The 23,797-nt window shown below is 40.6% G+C and overlaps 2 protein-coding genes across 17 annotated transcripts in view; one reads left to right on the top strand and one right to left on the bottom strand.

Annotated features, from left to right (window-relative positions):
• IL12RB2 (interleukin 12 receptor subunit beta 2) overlaps positions 1 to 23,435 on the top strand; it is a 72,973-nt gene extending 49,538 nt beyond the window's left edge. For 10 of the 15 annotated variants that reach the window (XM_084852270.1, XM_084852268.1, XM_084852269.1 and 7 more), the window contains one exon: positions 450 to 23,435. In XM_084852270.1, coding sequence (XP_084708396.1) covers positions 450 to 971 — 522 coding nt within the window. In that variant the 3' untranslated portion in view covers positions 972 to 23,435. The remainder of the gene's footprint in view (positions 1 to 449) is intronic. The other 5 variants (XR_014790514.1, XR_014790515.1, XM_084852260.1 and 2 more) reach the window with 5 other exon arrangements.
• The window catches only part of SERBP1 (SERPINE1 mRNA binding protein 1), a 35,456-nt gene continuing 16,449 nt past the window's right edge, over positions 4,791 to 23,797 (bottom strand). For both annotated transcript variants that reach the window (XM_084852273.1, XM_084852274.1), the window contains exons 7-10: positions 22,827 to 22,874; positions 19,908 to 20,081; positions 18,257 to 18,295; positions 4,791 to 17,610 (exon numbers count right to left, since the gene is read on the bottom strand). In XM_084852273.1, coding sequence (XP_084708399.1) covers positions 17,554 to 17,610; positions 18,257 to 18,295; positions 19,908 to 20,081; positions 22,827 to 22,874 — 318 coding nt within the window. In that variant the 3' untranslated portion in view covers positions 4,791 to 17,553. The remainder of the gene's footprint in view (positions 17,611 to 18,256; positions 18,296 to 19,907; positions 20,082 to 22,826; positions 22,875 to 23,797) is intronic.

The following is a 23,797-nucleotide window of genomic DNA, read 5'->3' as shown; positions in this document are numbered from 1 at the left end:
GTTTGGTATCTCTGTCAAGAATCCCTTTGCTGACTCACTGGTCTCTAATGAACCAACACCTGCCTTAAGTCAGCAGAGGTATATTTGCAGAAAAGCGAAGATATGGATAATTGGAAATCCAGTTTGCTGGGACTTCCTTTTCACTTGAACAAAGCTGCTTTTAACAGGAAGCAGTTGTTGTTATTTTCATTTCTGTATCGCCCAATAGCCGAAGCTCTCTGGGCAGTTCACAATTTACCGGGACTATGTCATGTAACTTTCTCTCATATGAATTTCATAGCCTGCTAAATATTACAGCAAGCACCCTACACTGTACAAAAGCATTTAGAAACATCAACTCTTGCAGAGTGGTCATAAAATTCTGGCTTTTATACAAAACTAGTTTGCTTTTGGGGAATGGTAGATGAGTTGCCATTAAACTGATGTTTCTCCCTCATCTCTTCATGAAGGATGAACCAAGCGTATATTCTACACAATTCCTAAACAACCCAAACAGCTTTGAAGAGCCTGAAACTCTACAAATAGAGGAAGTCTTCATAAAAAGACAATACCCAGCTTTTGAGGATGTGCCCCTCTTAAAAAATACTGAGAAAGGAGAAAGCCAAAACTGCCTAACTACCAGCAGTTTGCAGAAACAAAATCCCACTGTGAAATACTTGGATTATGACCCTTCGATCTTGAGCACGGCTGACACTAACAAGCAGCTTTTGTACAGAAAAATTGCACACGAAGAACCACATCAAGGCCAGGTATGTTCTGAGTACCTTGCCAATCCACTTGTGGATGCAACAGTAGACTACTTGCCAACCATTACACACACTGTTATGAACACTGACGAAGCTAGCTCTGAAACTGAATTCAGTTCATTATCCATTTTCCCAAGAACTTCTTTTCTACCACAGACATTTCCTTTTGGTGGAAAACTTACTCTAGATGCTGTAAGAATGGACTATAATTCTTTCACAGACTAAGGCTGCAATCCTGCACCCACTTATCCAAGAGTAAGCCCCACTGAACTCAATGGGACTTACTAAAGAGTAGAGGCATATAGAATTATGCTGAAAGCCATTAAACCCTCTTGGTGGAGATCCTGGCATGAGGACGTTTGCTAGGACAAACCCCCTTATTTGTCCATGCACAAATACTAGCCTAGTCACGCAAGCAATGGAAATGGAAAGATGATCTAGAATATGTGTCACAAAAGTTGTTGTAGAAAGCTGTCTGTGAACAAAGCTCCTGGTTTAAAAACAGGTTATGATGCAGAGAAGGGTGAGGGAGAGGTTTGTGTACAGTGGGACATTTTGAATATTCTCCCCACTCACTTGCACAAGCCCTTTGTCTTGTCCTCCATTGCAATGGGAGCATCCATTGTTCACTGTCCAATGGATGTGATCCATTGCCTTGCTTCTCAAGCCTAAAAAGGGTCGTACAAAGAGACTAGCAGACTCTGAGAACCAGGATGAGTGTAAGGATCATCATCTTACAGACAGACTTCATAGACTCTGTAAGGGTGCTCCCAGATGAGGCTTTTATGGCACCATGGCCCTGCTTCATTCACAGAATTTTTAATTTTACACTGTCGTCTTCCACCAATAACCGTCCTGTGTTTCCCTACCAATTCTTCTTCTTTTATTACTGTGGAAAATCTGTTAAGGAAAAAAAAGATGCAATTGCTGCACAATGCCTGCTGGTTGGTAGCGCTAGGAGTCCTCTCTCTGGAAGTACCCAGAATCAGAATTGCAGATGGCACATTTAAATCAACTCCACGCATGGCAAATTTCCCTACTGACTTTATTGCTTGGTTTGGGTGCAGGCAGAGTGAGGCCCTAGTCCTTCCATAGGGCTGTTGTGAGGCTAAAATACTACTTTAGGTATGAAGGAAGGATGCTAATGTGATACAAGGGATGAATATTAACAGATAAAGTTCCTCAGAAACCTTGTACTTTGTGTCCAGGTGTTCTTTGGGTAGTAGCATTTTTCTAGTATTCTGGCTGTGCATGTTACCATGTAAGTAAGAGGTGAAAATAACTGCCTCCCATCTTGCTTGAGTATTTTAGGATTGCTACCATCTCTTCCCCATTGTATGAAGGCCAAAGGCAATTCTAAACACTAAAATATATCAGTTATTTGCAGTTTCCAGTGTAGCAAAAGCAAGGTTATCCAGGACAATATTTTCAGGGTAATAAAAGTTGTTTTTCCTATGTAACAGCAACAACATGAATAGAGAGAATGAATCAATATTGCCTGGAATAAATGAGCAACCTACATGGACCTAGAATTGGTTACACCAATTAAAATTTGGAAAAAGCTAGAATTCTGGTATGTTTTTATTTTAAAATCCTATAGATACATATTCAAGGGATTCTGCATACATTTTCAACTTAGGAAGTATGCAACACAACTTCCCACCCATAATTTCCATTAGGCTTTAGCGCTGCTTAGCATCAAAAGGTGGTCAAAGACATGGGATGGATGGGCGGACATTCACACACACACACCCCAAGGGGTGGGAGGGATTCTTAGCAGATTAAAAGACAACTTAACCTTTAGTGTGTTCTCTCACCATTCAGCATCCTTTAAACTTTTAAATTTAAAGGAACATTTAGGGCTGGTGTAATGTCTGTGGAAGTGTGATATACGCTGCAATTTCTAAGTGCTTGTATTGAAATGCTATTTGGCTAAGATCTCAATGGAACAATCTTCAGTACATCTCTGCACTCTCCAAGCAATGATACTGGAGAAATCTCCATCTTCCATAAAGACATGAAGTATTATCACCGTCAATATGGGTTCTGCAGCTATTTGGTCACAGAAATTTGGCAATGTTTGCCCAATTCTAGCAGACTCCTGTTGACATAGAATACCGAGCACTGAGGAATTAGTAATGGTTACTAATTCCAGAAAATCTAGATTCTTGAGTGCCTGGCTCAGATCAGACAACTGTGGCCCTTACACATTACCCCAAAATGAATGGTAACAAGGCAAAGTCTTGAGCAAGCCCCCCTTCCCCCAAACTGGTGCCTCCAGATACTTTGGACTTCCAGCTCCCATCAGCCCCAGCCAGGATGGCCAACCATTAGGAATGCTGGCAGTTGGGAGTCCAAGACATCTGGAGGACACCAGGCTGGGGAAGGCTGGTCTAGGTCTGTGGGCTGGATTAGGCCCATAGGCCAGAGGTTCCCCATCCCTGTTCTATAGTGTCCCTTGGGGTTCCATTTTATTCCCCATGCTGTGTAACATCTACATCAGCAGCACACAACCTTTCCAGCCCCAAGGCCTGTATCTAGCATTGACTGGGATGGGGGGGGTGTGTGCACAAACATGCAACTCAGCATGCAGATTAGCAAGTTAGCGGGACATCACTGTGGTGATATGCAGCAGTATCAGTGTCTGGGCACTCCTGAGTTTTTGGGTAGCTGCATGCAGCCCATGGGTTGCAGGTTGTGTACCCCTGGTCTACAAGAATCCATTGGGGGAGGTCATCTGTGATTTAGCACCAATATGCTAATGACACCCAGCTCTCTCTTGTCCACCTAAGTTGAAGTTGTTCATGTTCTGAATCAGTCTCTGATGTCAGCAACAGAGAGAAACCTGAATCGTAATCTAAACAAGGCAGAGGTGTTCCTGATTCGTTGAACAGCTATGGAGTTGCATTCTCCTTGAAGACTCAGGTTCACAGTTTGGATGTACTCCTGGATTTAGCCCTGAACCCAGATGCCCAGGTTTTGGCAGCGGCTGGTGCACCAACAGTGCCTGTTCCTTGTTATGTTGGATCTGGCCGTGGTGATATATGCCCGTTACATTTCATTTGGACTACTGTAATGTGCACTATGTGAGACTGTCATTGAGGAGCGTTCAGAAATTTCAGAATGCCGCAGACTACTGAATGAGGGTAGTTATAGATTGTGATGCCGCCAAATATTATAACTACTCATCTCCTTGACTGAAAGCCATGCATTCATAATACTCACCTTTATAGTGAGCTTGGATCACTGTCTTACAAATTATTAATTTTGGGATACCTTGCAAGCTTCAGAGGATTTGTAGTCTGCACCTAAAGTATGGCATGACTGCAGAGTTGCCTTAGCCCTTTTCTTTCCGGAGGAAATACGTTACTCAGCAGTGCCATTGTCTCTCCTCCCTATACCTAACATGCAATAGCAAGTAAATATTTTGAATTAAAGAACTCTAGCCTGAGATCACATGGATGAATTCACTACTGTCTGAGGAAATGACGAATTAATTTGGCATAAATTCACCCATCCCTAGAGAGCATGTGACCCCCAAATTCTAACAGCTTCACTAGCTACCAGTCCATTTCTGTGCCCTAAGCAACGTGAGATCGAGTTACCTGAAGAACTGCATCCTCCTATACGAGCCTTGGCAGACCCATGTCTGTTCAACCAGAATTTGAAGCACAGAGATATTGACATTGGTTTTAACCGGTTTACTGATTCTATGGATGTTTTTACCCTTATTTTATGCTTATGTTGTTTTATTATATTTTATTGCACTTGTATTGTTAGTTGCCTTAGCACTGTGTGGTGGAAAGCTAGGGTACAAATTAACAAAAAAATGGCAAACTGTGGTTCATCCCTTGATTTTTTAAATGCTTTGAAGTGAGCTCATGGATTTCTACCCCAGAATTGCTGATCATGTATATTGGCCTTTAAAATATTAACTCTTGCATGTCAAAGATCTTCACTTTTTGCAAAGGATTCCTTTAGTACACTTTGTTCTATATTTACTATTGCTAGATCTTTAAGTCAAAGGTCTATAATAGTAACATTCTGAATACTTGTTTACTGTATTTGAGAAACATGTCTACTCCATGGATTTTGTACATGCAATTTCAAGATGGTGGGAAATAATACAATACATTTGCATCAACACATTCTACATCTCGACACAAAACTCTCTAGATCAGTTATTACTTGCAACAAGATCAACACTAGGAGATGGATCCTTCCATGTCCATTTGATTATTTCCAGTGCATATATATGCCCATTTCAATAACACGGTGTCCATTTAAATATGCTCCTTAGGCAGGGTTGTGTGCAGAAGCCAACTGTGATATGTGGATGATACATGATAATCCCTGCGCGCGTGCGCACACACACACAATTCGCAATAAAGTATCCATTTGCAAGAAGCAACCATGTTTTAAACTTTTTTTCAGAAGTTATTGAAATTGCTGTTTATCATGCTGTTTTGTGCAAAGTATTCTGCACCCCCCCCTCAAATGAGAGCAAAAATTCTTCAACAGTGCCAACATGAACTCCTGCAGAATTGCAGCACAGCACTCACGCGATTTAACAAAAGCAAAAATGTACAGGCCCCGAAACAGGCAGAACTATCCATCTGAGGGATGTAGTACAAAATGTTTTCTTGTATCAGTAACTGATCTGCATTAGTTGTGGAAAATGCATTTTACTTGCACATCCAATTGTCACAGCCATAGGAAGAAACAAATCTGAAGCTTTGGGAGGATTCTGTGCTATTACAGGATATGGTACTGTTTTAGTATTCAAGGGAAAGGGGAAATCAAGCACCATGCTACACTAGCACCTGCATCACTTTCACACCCACAAAGTGCAATTTATTGTAATCCTATCCACTCCTGAGTAGTTCATTATATCCATCTGTACAATTCCAGAATTTATCTTCACAGCATGAATGGGACAAGACAGGAGCAGTTTATATATTGAAAAACATTCATTCCAAAACAAAACACTGTGACCTGCCTACTAAAATGGCCATATTTGGGACAAGCAGATAAATATGGTCCATTTCGTTTCCCAATGAATGGAGAATGTATTTGGATGGCTCAGTCACAGCAGATCAACCAGTCACAATTTCCAGAAAAATAGGATTCAAGTGAAGAGGTGCTGAAATTCGTGCTGTGCTATTCGTGCTATTTCTCCCACATTTTTTTTTTTACCATTCTCATTCCATTTGATAGAAATTGATTTTGAAAAGGAATTCATTGGTGAAGAAATTTCAGAGAAATTCTCATGAGTTTTCTTGGGCTTACCCTACTTAGGAGGTGGCTGAGGAGTGAGCACAAGTGTCCTGCTTTTCATTGTACAGTCATCTCTCTGGCCACCTGCAGCCTCCTCAGCTTCCTACACTTCAATTAAAGCCCAGTTTAAGGCACCATTAGGTAATTCTTCTCACAGGGCTTTTTCAGATCAGGATGTGCAGGCAGCCTGGGGGGCTAGCTGTGATTAGGGAAGTTCAAAAACACCACAAAAATAAATTATAAAGCACCCTGAATGAGGCAGAAAAATGGAAGCCTTCCACAGGGGGAGAAAACTGGAGGGCAGATTTTGGCACTGCATTAATTCCACCTCATCCCTGGAGCTAGATCCAACGCTGCCCCCACCTGCATTGCAGTGGATGCAAACTGGGGGACAGCTTGCCAAGACATGCTGTCGCAGCCCCCCCCCAAAAAACCTTTACCAAAAAAGAAAAGCTGTGCTACAAACCCCGCCAATGGGGAGTCCGAATTTCTCTTCCCCCTGGAGAAATTCGGTGAAATTGTCTCCCAAATTTCTCTGCCCACTGGGTGAAGAATTTCAAGAGGCCATTTGCACACAGCTCTAGCTGAAACACAGCTACAGAAAAAGAGTGAATAAAACCATATGGTTGCAAACAATCAAGACCACCACCTATGATCGGCACAAATTGTAAATCTAACTATGGAATTTGATGTGTTTCCTCTTCTTTTTTTGTATACACAATTCCATGTTTGCAGGTTTCTTAACATACTTTGCAGCCTTCAGTGAATCCAGGACCTGGTGGTACAGGTAGTACATGAATGGGTGTTATGGACCAAACTGAACAATGAGAATAAATTCACAGAATTATGAATTAACTACTTTGAACTATATACTGACTGGAAAGGATAAAAATAACATACATTTTAAAATTTTCTATTTTATTTTGCTACCAATTTAAAAAAATATATTTTTACACTTTGTATTTTATTTTTATGCATTTTATTTGTAATGAGAAAGTGGAATGAAGTAGAACAGTGTGTAGAATAAAGGTGCAGGGAGGGATGGGTATTGAGAACATGTGTTTCTCTTTGCTGTAGTACGGGCAGGTGTTGTCAAAACATTTGTTGAAAACTTTAATAAAATTGTATTGAGCTGGGCAGACTTCAGGCCTGTGTGAACTTCTGGAGCTAAACTGGAAGCTCAGGGAACACAGCCAGTCGTAATTGGCTATTGGCAGTACAGAAATGTAATAAATAAAATTACCTGCTGCATCCTATGAGGCATCCACTGGGGTGACCAGGATATACAGAAGCACAGCCACATCCAAATTATTTCTGATCAAAGATTCTAATATCCACCCCTAAAAATGCACCAGATAAGCTGAACAAAGACTTGATCAAAGGTAATAAAGATAGTCCTATTTTACAAATGAAAAACACCAAAAGTGAGAGCGAAATCATTAGCCCCACGCCAGTTACTAAAACCATGGCAGTGTGTGTACTGGGGTGGGGGGAGAGACACATTTTGAAGCAACCTATAACTGAATATAGAACTTGATCAGGACAGCTGAACACCAGACAGAACACATTTTCAATACTGCAGGTGAACAGCCCAAATCCTATTAATGGGGCTGTTCACACGTAACAACCACCCATCAGTTTAAAAGCCTACTCTCTCCTGCTTGTGCATGTCAACCCACTGGTTTTTAAACCAACGGGCTCTTGTTACGTGCAAACCAGGACAGTGTTTACTTTGACAGGATTCCAACAGAGCTTACTCTCAACTGTGCAATACAATTGATGTCTAGGTATGAGCTGTTTAAACCTGCCACTTCAAAATGAAATAAACAAAAGCAGCAATTTTAAGCCCTTACCTGAAATCCCATTAAAATCAACAGGGAGTTCTCATTATATATATGATCAGACTGCCAATGCCATAAAATGCACTGTTTCTGCACTATTTATTTAGCCTAATTCTGTTGTTTATGTTCCATTTCAAGCCTATAGGTGGCTTCCGCTGTCTATCAGTGCAGAACACAGCGAACAGGCAGGCAAGCAACATGTCTGCCTAATGAAGACGCCACTACTACAGTGTTGCGTCCAGGAGTATCAACAGGAAGAGATTTAACAGTGGCAATGAAGATGGGGTGGACTCACACTTTCGTGATATTACTGAAACTGTATTAAGAGTTATCACCAAAGGAGCTAGTAAGTATGAGTGACTGAGGTGCTTGGATTGTGGTAAGCCTAGAGGCCTTGTTATTAAAACTAGGCCTAAGCATAGAGATGGGCAAATCTCTCAATTTCAGTTTCTCATGTTTCCAGTGTCAAGTTTGGTTTGTCTAGAGCTTTGAGATTTTTTTTAAAAGTCTGCATATAAACTTAAGAGTTTTAATGCATATTTCTCCTGATATATGTATTTTAAAATCCATATTTGCCTAATATACACGTTTTTTGCAAACGATTTTCCTAATACAATGCATTTTTAAACATTTCCCTTTATACTTTTTTGATTAGAGAATTCCATTGCAAAATTCGGAAAAGTGCAAATGTTGAAGGATAACTGAGTTTTGGTTTGCATAGTGGTTTGCGAGTACAGAATTAGGTAAAATCACATTAAAATGTGAACTCAACTAATTTCCCCCCCATCCCCAAATACAGGCCTCAAGGAGGTAGGGGTATGTGTGTGTTTTGTGTGTGTATAAGTAAACTGGCCAGATAATCTCATGAAGATTAAATTTGTAAAATGGGGTCCAAGAGAAAGCATATGGACCCCTTTGCTAGTACTGGAGAAGACTGCCCCACATATGTTGAATGCCTTGAGCAGTACTTTGGTTTTCATGATACCCCAGAGGAAAATAAAGTGCCTGCATTGCTGAACTACATGGGGGATGGGGATCATGCACACCACTCGCTTTGTAGTTTGACACATTCAGAGAAGCCATGCTCCTAATCTTTTGCAGAAGTTATGGGCTCTGCTGCAGGAACATTTTGCTCCAAAGCCCATGAAGATTGCAGAGATTTAGATTTCACAAGTGTAACTCGCAAGAAGGGGAAAGAGTTAAGGATTATGGAGCTGCACTCCAAAAGCTGGCAACACCAATCCTGGAGATGTCTTACAAAGGATTCTGGAAGATCATGTGGTCTTTAGTTTCAGATCAAATTATTCAGAAATGCCTCCTGACATCGTCTATTCTCACTGTTAAGGAAGCCATAAAAAGAGCTACTTTCATGGAAGCAGCCGTGAGTTACAGGAATTTCAAGCCATGGACAGGAGTGAAACCCTCACCTACATGTTACATTCTTCTTCTAGTCAAAGAAACAAAATGGAGTCAAAACAGAAATGCAGTCACTGTGGTGAGGCAGGACATAAAGCAATTGGCTGACTCCAAAACATAACATGCTGGCAGAGTGGGGAAAACATGCTGGCAGAGTGTGTAGGTCTGCCACCCACAACAGAGCGGGAAAAAAGAGGGCTGGAAAGACAACATAAAGTACATGCAGAAGAAGCAGATGGAGTAGTGAGGACTTAGCTACATTAAGTATTGTTTGACTATTAGTGCCTTGTATAAGAGATGGAGATAAAGAACCTATGTGGATAACATCCCTAGCAGATGGGGAAATGTGCAAGATGGAACTAGACACCGGCTTGGCTGTATTTGTTCTTCCACACAAAGGGTTTATCCAAAAGATCAGCAACGTGCAGTTGAAAAACAGCTATGCTGAAAGCATACACAGGAGAAAGAAAAAACTCCACTGGGAGTGTGCACAACAGCAGCACAGTATAATTGTTAAGAGTCACCTTAGGCCTGTATGTTGTACCATCAAAGGGACCAACACTGTTTGGATGACACTGATTACATACTATTAATTTAAACTGGAATGCTATCAAAACTCTTCAAGTACACCAGAAAACGAGCTCACAAGAACAGATGACAGAACTCTTGCCAAGGCTAATCCAGTTTTTTGAACAGGGCATTTGACAACTGAGGAATATTAAGGACAGCACCATTTTGACTGATGGAGCAAAACCCAAATTCTTGAAAGCCCATCGGATTCCACTTCAATCAGAGGCAGTGGCTAAGGAACTGGGTAAGCCTAGAAGGAACAGGCATACTGACTAAAAGTGAATGAAGTGGGCAACACCTATTGTTTCTGTTATGAAAAAAACACAATCAGTACAGATTTGTGATAACTTCAGTGGTGATTAACCCAGTGTGGGAGAAAACAAAATCCTTTGTCTTGAATTGAGGGTATTTTATTGTCAGCCAGAGGAAAGACATCTCCAGTATAATCAAGTGTTGTTTGGAGTGGCATTTGCACCTGCAAATTGGCAGAGGTCCACGGAGCAAGTACTACAACATATATCCAATTGTAGATATAACCCAGATGACATCATTGTTACGGCATCCAATGGTAAGGATCATCTGAAACGTCTGGTAGAAGTTCTCAGAGACTGAAGAATATGAATATGGACTACAAGTAAACCATGATAAGTGTGTTCTTCAGAAAGCCAGTTACATATTGTGGACATTTTATAGATGCCAAAGGATTACAAAAGCCACCTGAAAAAAATAGTAGTCTTGAGGGCATCTCACCCAGCAAACATAACACATGTTAGTTCATTCACTGAGTTAACCATTATCATTCTTTTTTCTTCTTCTTCTACCAAATTTAGCACGTGTGCTTCAGAAAGGAAAACACTGGAAAGGAATTCAAGTGAACGTGCATACAGGGGGCAAAGAAGCTTGCCACTTCAGAACATGTGTTAACACATTACAGCCCAGGCTTTGAAGTCACCCTGGCATATGATGCTTCAGCTCATGTAACTGGAGCAGTGACTTCCCATGCAATGCCAGATACAAGAGAATAGCCCATGGCTTTTGCTTCCAGATCCTTCAGCCCTGCAGAAGGTAACTATACTTAGACCAGGAGACTGGTCTGGGGAGCTAAGAAATATGGACATTACCTTTCTGGTAGGAAATTTAGTTACAGACCACAAACTCTTGCTGCCCATTTTTCATTCCATGAAGGACGTTGCAGATCGCTGCAGCCCATACCCAAATACAGGCTTTGTTTTGGGGCTTCTTTAAACAATTATGTTTAACGAAACAGCCAATCACTGTAATGCAGTTGGCTTTTCAGGACTGCCATTACAACAGTTGGATTGAGAAGCAAAACAGCAGGATGAGGTCACTGCTGTAGAAATGTTCAATGTAACACATATTGATAACCTACCAATCGTGCCCAAGATGACAGGCAGGCAAAAATCTCTTGTTCGCACAAGTGTATGAAGCCACCTTAACAGGACAAAAAAATAAGCCAGTGGAAAGTTCGAAATGGTTTTTCACTGCAGAAATGAACTCACAATTACCAAGGCTGCAACTCGATGGGCATGTTATGTGATAATCCCTGAAAGGCTGCAGTCAAGGTGATGGCACTGGACATCGTTCAGTGTGTCCATCTGTGCCTTGCCCAATCAGCAAAGAATTGTTCTGGCTATCAGCAAATACAACTTATGACTGAATGGGCATGACTTCATTTGTGGAACTGGGAACAGCTCTCTGGGAACACAATCACTGGGATTTTGCAGGCTCATCCTTTGGTAAAAAAATGTCCTAGAAGTGGTAGATGGATGTTCCAAATGGTTTCAAGACCTTTCTGATCCAACAGGGTTGCCTGTGCAAGTGGTAATGGGCAATGGTGCTCAATTTGTATCAATGGAATTCCAGCCCTTTCTGAAATAAAATGGAACAAGCATTTAGCCAAACTATGAAACATGCTTTGAGAGCTGCAGAACAACCAGGGCTCCTTATATATTAAAATCTGAAAAATTGCTGTTGGCACAATGGAATGCTGTGCATATGTCAACCAGACATCTTCCAGCTTGTTTCTGGGACACACTCCCACATCTCGGTTGGGTCTGTTAAAACCTGACCTCTAGAAGGATATTATCAACAAGTAAACTTGATCAAGTAAAGCAACATGACAGACAACTACAGATTAGGTGAATCTATCCTTGTTCAAGCATATAGAGGAACTTGAAAAAAGGATTCCAGGTATACTATTCAAACTGTGAGAGAAGCATATTCTTATGAAGTTGCAGTTGCACCTAATGTGACCTGGCACTGGAACATTGAACAGATATGAGAATTTTCTTATAGAACTTAGCACTACCTGCACTGAATTTGGTAGATCAACCACTGAATTGGAGAGTACAGAAACAGTATTCTCATCAGTACCTCACAAGTGAACAAGAGCCAGAACTGCCATCTAATTATCTCCAACAGCATCTGCTGAGTCTACTCCAGAACCTGTAAGATGTTATCCTGTTTGTGTGAGGAAATGATCTGATAGGCTTAGCCTGTCATCGAACTAAACAGATCAGTTGACAAGTGAGATCTCACAAAGCAGTTCCTTAAGTTAGAATGTTAACTGTCCTGTCAGAGGTTAATTGGGAAGGGGAAGAAGACTGCTGTGTATACTCCATCTAAAGCCTCTAGAAAGCTTCTGTTGCCTCTGGTTGCAGGCAAGCAAACATGTCTGCCTTATGAAGAAGCAGTTACTACAGTGCTGTGTCCAGGAGAATCAATAGGATATAACATATTCCTTCTGCTGAAATATGCAACAATACGCCCCAGGGTATAAAGAATTGTCCAGGAGTAGGTTTAGAAACTGCACAAATTAGCAAGAAAACATATGACCACTGATTTGGGGTTAATGTACAAGTGCTCCCCAAGATTAAGTTCCTAGAAACTGTTTAGACCAGGACTGACTTCTAAAATAGAGGAATAAAAAGAAATGGCACTTTTCCTTTGGCTCACCAAGCAACCTCAGCCTATTCCCAGGCACTGACAAATCCAACAAGTGGGTTGCACTGCTATTACCCTAGTCCTGCTTTCCATTTTAATTGACCAAGCAACTTACACTTTTATTTCAGTTGTTCATTCCCCTGAAAGAAAACTGAACTTTTAACTTCCTCACATCTTCTCCAAGTTTTCAGTTCATTAACCCAACAAATCAATGTATTGCAAATTTAACAATTCTCTTGAAGGCAGCAAGGGCGAAAAGAGGCTTTTATAAAAAGTTGTTCCCATTCACTCCTTCTGCCCCTCACATGTTCATCCTCCAAGGATGCTTTGCCAATAGCTGATCAGAGACAAGGGAAGTGCTGCTGAAAACAGCTCGAGAATTAACCTGCAATATCTACCAGTATTTTTGCTGGTTTTATCTTACAACCCTTCCCCCCCCTTATCTTACAAGAAATTACAAAACTGACTCAGTGAGACCAAATGCTTATAGATGCGATTAAGACGTTAAAGCTTGAATTGACAAAAGGCATATACCAGCAAATGCAACACATCTGAAATCACAACAGAGGAAGCAGAACAATGTTTAATGCGAGTGATTAAGACCAACATCTCCCTATTAGAATAAGTATTCCCCACCCTTCCCGTCCTCGCTCCACTGATTCCACCTGCATAGCCCTTAAATTTTTAAAACTTTGCTTGGATAGTGCTAAAGCAGGGGGAAGCAACATGGTGTCCACGGGCACCAGCGTGGCCCTGGACACCTTTCTTGGGACCTGCTAAGGTGCTCCACCCTTTCTTTTAAACACACTTTCTTCTGGGCAGCTGGGATTACATCAAAGCGAAGTAAGGGCCTCCAGCTGCTGTCATCCTCATTTCCCGTGAATGCTTCTGGGCCACATGAGGGCTCCAAGACATTCTTAGGAAATGAAGATGGTGGACAGCTGCAGGCTGAGGATTTCCTCAGCGGTATTCCCAGCCACAAAGAGACTCCTGTCATTTCTGTCTGGTAAGCTGATGGGAAAGGCAGGGCTAAAGAGAGCAGTAGTAGGCTGGAAAAAGTGGGGGCAGGGGCTAGTAAGGTAGTGGTAAGCCAGCTGGGGTGCTTGTGTGTCTGAATGGATGGGGGCTGTATGAGATTGGGAGAAAGCATCTGGGAGGTGATATGCATGCATGCAGGATACATGATGTGTGTGTGACAGGAAAGAGGATGGCTGTCTAGGGCCATGTGGTGAGAGAGCACATGTGCTGTTGGGGTGGAGAGAGAACACGAGACAGCAGGGCAGGGGGTGGGCGGAGAGAATAGAGGAGAAAAAAAAGTTTTCCGTCTGTGAAATGGGCTTCCATTGGCACTGAAAACTGTGGGTTCAAATTAGTTTAATGTGTTGGGGCTGAGATCCCTACCTTTTGCCTTGTACTCAGGCTTTTAGGGCAGGTTATTGACCATTGTGACAAGTCACACCTCCCATGGCAACCATTTTGTTGTGGTGCCCAGAACTTCTGAAATTGCCAGATGTGCCCAGAGGCTCCAAAGAGTGGTCTTTCCCTGCGCTAGGGGAAGGGAGGAGTGCAAGGCAACAGGGGAGTCATCAACTCTTCTGGGTCCACCTCAAGTAATCTGTGGATTAGGATGTTTTTACTACATCTATAGTAAAAACTAACAAAAATGCCATCATATTATGGTCTGTGCATTTTCCAAGGTACCACAGCTGAAATCTAATGTATAACCAATACCTACAATCCTACAAAATAAGGGGACTACCTTATTACAAATTGTAATTTTTTATCAGTAATTTCAGTTAGCACCCCAACTAGTTTTATTCATCTGAAGATGAACACATCTCTATACTCTGAGCACTCAAGACAGCCAGAAGCATCAGTCCTGCTTTTATTAAGTCAACAGGTATTGTATGCAAGTGAATCTCATAGGGCAAGACGTAACCAACCATAAGATGCAGTACCCGTCCAACAGAAAGACGATGCAGATTTATAACAGACATAGTTTTGATCCTCGGGGTTTTACCTTAGAAGGGCTTGTGCTTTTTTCTTTTACTCATCTGGTAACTTTTCTGCCAGTCATTTGACACAAGATGAACTTTCATGCTCAAACATTAAAATAAGTCAACCAATTCATATTCAATATTGGCCCATTTTAAGAGAGGCCTCACCCCTAAACACAGTGGTGCAAGAGCAGGATAAGCAAGCAAGAGAAAATGAAACAAAGTCAAATTCATTTAATAGCTAATACTAGAACTATGCAAGTAGATATTTTGCCAAAGCAATGCCCACTGCTGATCATGGATCCACAAGGGGACCACCCCCAGAAAAGTATTTAGGGGCTTAGAAGCCAGAAACTAAATCAGATGCGTGACATTAGAGGCATTCATAATGCCAACTTTTCATGATGTTTTTATAAAAGAGCATGAAAATAAACCTTTATTTTGTTAACACACGCACCAATATTAGATGTTTTTCACAGCTTGGCACAAATTAAGTACACAGCTATTAAAGAACAGCAAATGGGCCATCTTTAAAAGGCCTTTCTAAACCTGTTCTATATTACACATATGCTATAAGATGAAGGAATTATGTGTCAAGTATCAAATTGGCACGGCCTAGGATGCGTGGCTTCCAGGAATAATATGGACAAAAGGGCTAAGATTTGGGGTGGAAAGCGCCATTATTGCCCTAGAAAAGGAAAGTATAAGGCAGGGGAATATAAGGACCAGCAAAGAACTATTCAGTAAGCATGTCTTTGGGGACCAGAATACTTGCACAGTGGTTATATGATGAAATGTTCTTTAAGGATACTGACAACATCCAATATCTTTCAACATATGCTATGAGATATACATGGAACAAAAAACCCTACCGAAAACTTATGCACCTGTTGACCCAAGGAAATTGACTACCTCCAAAAATCGGAGGTTTCAAAACTAAGCACCAAGTAACTCTGAAAAAATGCTTAGCATCTTAAAAACCACCCTTGGGGCAAAATCTATTTGATTCACTTAAAGATCTGCTTATTTCTTCCCGACTACAATGCTGAAAAGTTGAATGCACCATGAGTCCAATCCAATACAGTAACCTCTGCTTATGTAAACAAAAGTTCATAGAAATCAGATTATGCAAGTCAGCTGAATACTGCAAGCAAGGAGTTTACTATTCAGTTGTCCAATACTTTAGCCCATTCTATACAGCTTTTAAAAAAATAGGGCATCACCATTAGTTTTCTACCTCATTAAGAAACCCACAAATGCTACAAGCTGCTCAAAATGTAAAAACCTTAAATAAATTGATATTCCTGTTCTAGCCTCCTAACAAATGTTGCAGACAAAAAGCCTAAGTAGTCCTTTTTATTATTTGCTCAAGTCCTTTTGTGTTTTGAAAGTGGTAACATTCCTGTTCACAGGGATTAATTTAAACTATTAAGAAAATTCTACAGTGGAAAGGAGAATTTCTTACAGTCACCCTCTGAAAATAAAACATTCACTTGTCAGCTAGCAGAGACCAGAAGCTGAAGCAACAGAGCAAAATCCACAACACTTCAATTACGTGGTGAGGTTTTGGTTTATGTCCCACGGAGACCACAGCTGTCCCATTTTGATGCTCTTTTGTTCTCCAACTTACACGAGTCAAATAATCCTCCTCCCAAGTAGTGCCCTTTGGTTTCTTCTTTAGGATCATGGTTGCAGCTAATTGAACAATGTTTGAATGAATCCAATGCAGGTGGCATTTTTATGAAGATATACTGCACTGCCTGACAAATATCAAATGTAGTTTAAACCAACTGTATTAATAGATGCCACTCCCTTCCCAACCTTTCATGTCTTGAAAAAAAAAAAGTTGCTCTAGTCTACAGGGTATTTTTGGTAGCAACAATATTAACACGTTTAAATGAAGTTTACCGAACAGACAACTAGTTTTGTTGAAGAAACAAGGAAGGGAATAAGATTTAAAAGGGTAAATATGGGAGGTGTAACACGGATTTTTTAAAAAATGGCTTAGACCAAATATCCAAAACAGAGCTGCTGGATTCATACGCAGGTATTGAGAGTATAAACCAATGTGCTTTGACTATTTTTCAAGTATCTGATATCAATTTTGTATAAAGATTTTGAATACACAAACTACCAAAGATAGAAGAAAATGGACTTCTCCAAGTTTGAATTTAAGTATTAAAAACTCAAAATACTCCAGAAGTTAGTATTCCACACAGTACTAACAATTTTCCAAATTATGTTTGTACATATCCCAGCTGACCATGGACTGAAAACAATCTGCTAAGCAGTATTAGAAGAAAGATAGTGTGCAAGAGTTAAAATTGTTTGTAGTTCAGGGAAAACACATCTAAAACCCTAACTTAAAAAAAATAAAAACAAATGAAGTGAAAGCTTTAACTGGTACACACTGTTCACACCTATATTTCAAGTTTGGAAACGCATATTTTCAAGCAGCAATACAAAAAAGTATCCATGAAGAATGCATAATTTCCGAAAAAAATTATGAAAACATCCCTGCTACCATTACATTTCTAAATACAAAACTGACTACCATATTGTTGCTTCTGTGTAGCAAGAGAAGTTCATTTTCAAAACAGGTAAAATTCAGTCTTCAGGTGTGAATGGTATGAATGAGAGTCCCCTTTTTAATTTCTTAAGTTGTTTTTAGGATCCTTAAGCATGCAAGCCTTGTAGAGGAGGGCCCAGCAAGGGGCAGAGGGTTGGCTTAGGGCATCCAGTTTAGGACAGAGCTGGGAAAGCTTCTGGATCATCAACATCAGGAGCAGAAGCACTTGACTGAAAGAAAAATAGGATATATATTATTTGGAGAGTCAGTTTGTGTATCAGTTTTCAGTTGTGGTATTACATAAGATAGTGAAACATTTGTATCCAATGAATGCATACAAGGTAGTGAAGTTATGAAACCGCCTGCTGCCTCTGTACTCTGGAAGTTATTAGTGACAATCTTGCTTATAAGTTCCGAATAGATAAGCAGTTGTGCACTGAATTATTAACGCCATACAGCCAATATCCATCAGAAAGGCTTTGTTTAGTTAGTAAAAACTGGCAAGTTTTGATGCTAGCATACGTATAGTATAATAGTACCTTCTCCTGTTCTTCTCCTGGCACTTGCCTGGTGCCCATTTTGCTACAAAGAGAGGTTACAATGTTTGGTGCTTTCTAACATAGAAAACAGGCAAGTATGTGGATAGGAAGAGATTTTATGAGTTTGTAAGTCCCGGTTTGTGGGGAGAGGCTTTGCACAGGAGCCCAAAACACTCACTCCATCATTACCATGTCAACTTTCACTACTAAAATGTGTCTGGTCAGGCCTAAGGGCAACAATATATTAACTCCTATATGTCTTATATGAGAGCGATCTAGAAACTTCCACAACCCTAGCCTTACATAAAGTATATGAAAAAACTATCAAATCACCAACCTGGTTGGGTGTGTGGATCACATCAAACTCCTTAACCAACTAGAATGCAACACAGTGAAACAAAAATGTTAGCACGGATCTATACATCTGTAATGAGCAAAATCACATATAGGACTCTAGTTCTAAGAACTGCTTTCAGCAAGACTTTTAGTAGTGAGAACATTTCAAAGAAGTAAATCCAGGAACTGAATTAATAGTGAAAAGAGACTATACTGTCCCCCCCTTAAAGCATATTAAAAAAAGGTAAACATCCCTGTTTTTGATGTAGGAGACCACAACACTGCTTGGGATATCAATTTCTATTTGGAATTTGTGCTATCCACAATATAGCTATGACAAAAGAAACCACTGTCATGAATGGGGAATGTCATGTTTTGAAGTGAGACAGGCATAATACAGTTACACCTAACTGTGAGACAACGAACGTATGAAACATATGGTAAAATCCTGGGTATTCTACCTTTTATGTCAAGAAAACAATAGCTTGGATCTAAAATTATGTAAGGCTTCTTCGGCTTATGCATGAAGCCTTTTCTGCCTCTGGGGTGCAGCACCCAGTGCTTCCCAACATTTAGGGGCTCCCATGGAATATCATTTTAGGGTCATGAAGGGTTGCAGCTGAGAAACGTAATCAGTAACACTCCCAATTACTTGCAGAAGTGTCTTCTGCTCATACACAGGGGGTTAGATTCAAGTCTCTTTCAACTTTCAAACTCATGGTGGCAAACTAATGTACCTGACCTCCCAGGATTAAAATCACTATTACTAAATAAGCACCTGTCATGAATTAGCTCAGAGGTCGGAATTAAGATTGCTGGGAGAATTATCAACAACCTCCGATATGCAGATGACCACCCTAATGGCAGAAAGCGAAGAGGATCTAAAGAGCCTCTTGTTGAGGGTGAAAGAGGAGAGTGCAAAAGCTGGTTTGAAACTCAACATTAAAAAAATGAAGATCATGGCATCTGGCCCTATCACTTCCTGGCATATAGAAGGGGAAGAAATGGAAACAGTGACAGATTTTACTTTCTTGGGCTCCAAGATCACCGCAGACGGTGACTGTAGCCATGAAATTAAAATACGCTTGCTCTTTGGGAGGAAAGCTATGGCAAACCTAGACAGCATAGTAAGAAGCAGAGACATCACCTTGCCAATAAAAGGTCTGTCTAATCAAAGCTATGGTTTTCCCAGTAGTAATGTAAGGCTGTGAGAGCTGGACTATAAGGAAGGCTGAGCGCCGAAGAATTGATGCTTTCGAACTGTGGTGCCAGAGAAGACTGTTACGAGTCCCCTGGACTGCAAGGAGGTCAAATCAGTCAATCCTAAAGGAAATCAACCCCGAGTGCTCATTGGAAGGACAGATGCTGAAGCTGAAGCTCAAATATTTTGGCCACCTAATGCGAAGAGAAAACTCTCTGGAAAAGACCCTGATGCTGGGAAAGACTGAAGGCAAAAGGAGAAGGGGACGGCAGAGGATGAGATGGCTAGATAGCATCACCGATGCAATGAATATGAACTTGAGCACGCTCCGGGAGAGTGCGCAGGACAGGAAGGCCTGGCTATGGTCCATGGGGTCACGAAGAGTCGGACACGACTGAACAACAACAAAATCTATGAAGAACTGCTTCATTTAAATAGAACCAACTATTACCTTGTCAGTTCTGCTTCCACGGCTAGCCCTTCCCCCACGCCCACGCCCTCCTCTTCCACCTCTACCACCACGTCCAGGACGACCAAGATCACCAAAATTGATCTCCAGCTGGGATGTGATATCATTTGCGGGCTTGCGGAAATGATGATCCATTCCAGAGTCTTCGGCATGAGACTAAAAGGAAAGCAAGCGGTTCAGGATCAAATACTGCCACTTAAACATATTTTCACCAAGTACCGAAATCAACTCAGGAATACAAGAGAAGAGCACTGCGGTACTCAACCAACATTACTTGCTTGAAATGATGCTCAACAACTGCCGTAACAGGCCCCAGCCCTGTTGACTGCCGCAAGCAGGATAGTCAGGTCAACAAGGGAATGCAGCACACACCTTTTGCCCCCAACTGGGGGTGCTTTGAGACTGAGGCAAAAAAATATTTAACCACCGCTAGCAATAATATTGCAACTGTAAGCATTCGACAGCTCATTTCGATAGAACACTGGAAACATAATGTGCAGTAAATATATACAAAGCTTTACTATTCATTTATATATCTTTATTTTAATATAGCAATATAGCTATATGAATATAGCTGAAATGTCTGTAAAAACTGCAATGCTGGAGGTGGGGTGGTAGAGCCCAGAAGTAACTGCTACACCCTCTCTAAAATGTACCCAAGCCTATCCCATCCTCTGGCCAATAGCTCTGGAGTTGTAGGGGTAACTCAGAAGACATAATGACAGGTTGGCACAAAGTCTTTTACGCTTTCAGCACCAACTGAAGACCTATTTACTCACCCAGGCTTTCTACTGAATTTGTGTTGCTGCGCTTTGTACACCACTACTGATTGTTATGCGCTCTCCCATTTTACTGGTCACTGATGGTTTGCTTTATTACTATTGTACACACATTGGGATTTCACAATGAAAAGCGGGTAATAAGCGTTATAAAATGTACAGATGTCTAACAAAAAAAATCCTATTCAAAGTACTCCTACAGGCTGGACAAACTTCATGTAATTAGAATGGGATGCTGGGTTCCAACAGTCAGCTGATAAGCAGAATTTGCCACCTTTGAAAGCCACTGTTCCTTGTGGAGTGACCCATCCTCTTCACATTTCTTGTGTGCAACCCCAGCCAGGCCTCACATTGACCTTACTGCTCCCAGCCTCTGCTTACAGGTTTGGCTTGTGTAGTGTCTCCTGCTCTTTTTCACATTAGCTGTAGTATACAATAGTATGCTTTCCTCAACTGTTGCTTTGAAGGGGTCACCCTAGCTAAGGGGACTTCCTCAAACTACCATCACCACTGGATCCCAGTTATGCATCATCTCTTTGCCCCGCCCCCAACAGCATCTCACATGACTCTGCTCTCTGCCATCTTGGAATTATCTAGTTTTGTATCAAATGAGCATGCTTAGAACTTTCATATACTCTTTTCAATATAGTAAAGCCAAAACTGTGGAAGCTATTAAGATTTTATTTTTCATATTTAATTTAATCCCTAAAATAGACCATGTACCTGCTATGTTTTTTGTCGTATTGCACCCAAACAATCAGATCAACTGGCAAGATACATAATGTGCAGGCAAATAAACTAGATAAGTAGAACTAGATAGTAATAAAATACATAAAACTGGGTAGATTATAAAAGCCCATAAGCATGTTTATCAACATTAACCTTACCACTACTGTAATAAGGTCTCTAAATTGTGATTACCTCAATTTGGGTCACACAGTTCCTCGAATGGGACAGGTGACTGAACAATCAGACACTCCTTTACATTTTTGCACATAGTACAACTACTGCATATTAACACATTAACTTCAAAACGCTTGGGAGGGGTATTCATATCATATTAAGTTCTACCTATTCAAAATTAGAACTTTCCTAAAAGACATTTCAAACCCAATCTTAATACTTAATTATCTGTACAGAAATGCTTAAGATTGGACACGTATCAGTACAAGTGGGACTTGCAACAAGTTTAAATGTATTAAGTTTATATCCCACTTTTCTACTAAAATAGTGCTCAAAGAAGCCAAAAATAAAATACAAATAAAATACAAAGCTGTAATTAAAACATAAAACAAATAAACACACATCAGAAGAACAACAAGCACCAAGTGCTTCTCTTCAGGATTTCTGCCAGTCCATTCCACACCCCTCCCTCCATTTTCTGTTACCCCTCCTCAAGAGTCATTCAGCATTTGGTGGCCACTGAGCATATTTAGTCCTCACTGAGATGTTTTGGGTCCCCCCCTTGGGGTCTTTAAATATTTTATATATACTTCTGCAAACCTGGGGTTCCCCAATGCCTGCTGATACCCCCTCTTGTGCATGTGTGGTGCCGTTTTGGCTATATAAGCAATTGCAAACAGCCCTAACATCAGAAATAGAAGGAATAATCACAGCAATCACATGCCCTGACAAATATTTTAAGAGTTGGATAGGCGTAACTACACAGGAGTAAGAGGATGATGATTATCACAGATCCACATACATGTTACTGGAAACAAATACAAAACTTTTCAGAAAAAATGTGCAATAATAATAAAGGTTTACTATTCAGGTTATATTGTACCTAGATAGCCATCATGACTGAAGTGTGTATTGGGATCCAGTGTGAAAAGATCCTTCATAATTTTTATAAAGAGTGCTACACAAAGTATATTACAACAGTAAGAGAGATGCATGGCAATATGTGACAAAGCAGGCACCGATGAATTAACAGGGACAAGACTTGTGATTGGGCAGCAGGCACATCAGCTACAAAGAATTCACTAATTAATTCACAATCAGGAGTCATATCCTTGATTTAGATTGCCCATTCCCAATGCATTTCTTATAAACCTCTTAAACTGAGCTTTTAAAAAGTTTGTTTTTCGTCATTCACTAAATAAATATAAAAGGTCAATACCTCATTGGGTTCCAGCTGACTCCCCTGCATCTCTGTCATGCCCTTTGTCTGATGCAAGTTTATGTCGACACACAAGGGATAAAAACAAAGGGAAGAAAATGAGACTCTACATATAGAAATAACATGCTCTAGGATTAGGAAAGTGAACTTGTAGGATACAAGTCACTAAACAAGTAGACAGATCAAGGATGAAGTCAAAAGCAGCAAGCAGAAGAGATGTTTTGCAACTAGAGACTTAAGGTTTTGAAGCCAGTATTTTGCGGGGCAAAGTAAACACCGGTAAAATTAGCTCCATGAAAAAACACAGAAGAGTGGATTACATTAGACTACAGACCTGGTTCTCACAGCTAACCCATGATTTGCCATGTACGAGTGGGAGTGAGCAAACGTGCTGCCTCCCACATGTTCCTCCCTTCCACTTTTAATCAACAACCTACAATTTGCTGGATCGTAGGATAATTAAAAGCGGAAGTGAGGAATACGTGGGAAGCAGTGTGCATATTCACTTCTGCTCATGCGCTGTGTGCGAACTGGCTCTTAGTCTTAAGGGAAATGTAGAACTCTAAAATACATATCTAGGTGCAATCCTAAACACATTATGCAGGATTACGCCCCAATGAAAACAGTGGGGCTTACTTCTGAGTAAATATATAACAGATTGTGCTGTTAGGAGAAATAGAGGACCAAGGGAACCAAAAATATTTACAATGGCAGCTTGACGTATTTTCAAGGTGTTTAGTCACTTTTAGCAACAATTACCTCTGTAAATACACCTAACCATAAATAAGCTCAACAACAAAAACAGTTAACTCTGCAGCCCAATATTCAATTTTCAGTATCTCTCTCATCCCCATATTTCCAACATTTATCTGCCTGGGCAAACATTTCCATCTGGGAGAGAAAAAAGTAGTTTAAAAAGGTGAACGTTTATTTAAACCCAGTGCTTTGTTCCAAACATCACCTCATTAGTA

The sequence above is a fragment of the Heloderma suspectum genome, chromosome 4, assembly GCF_057233095.1.
Source record: "Heloderma suspectum isolate Gila_16-S chromosome 4, 16-S_ref, whole genome shotgun sequence".
Lineage (NCBI taxonomy): Eukaryota > Metazoa > Chordata > Lepidosauria > Squamata > Helodermatidae > Heloderma > Heloderma suspectum.
The sequence above is the reverse complement of the archived record's forward strand: the minus strand, read 5'-3'. Positions and strand labels throughout refer to the sequence as shown.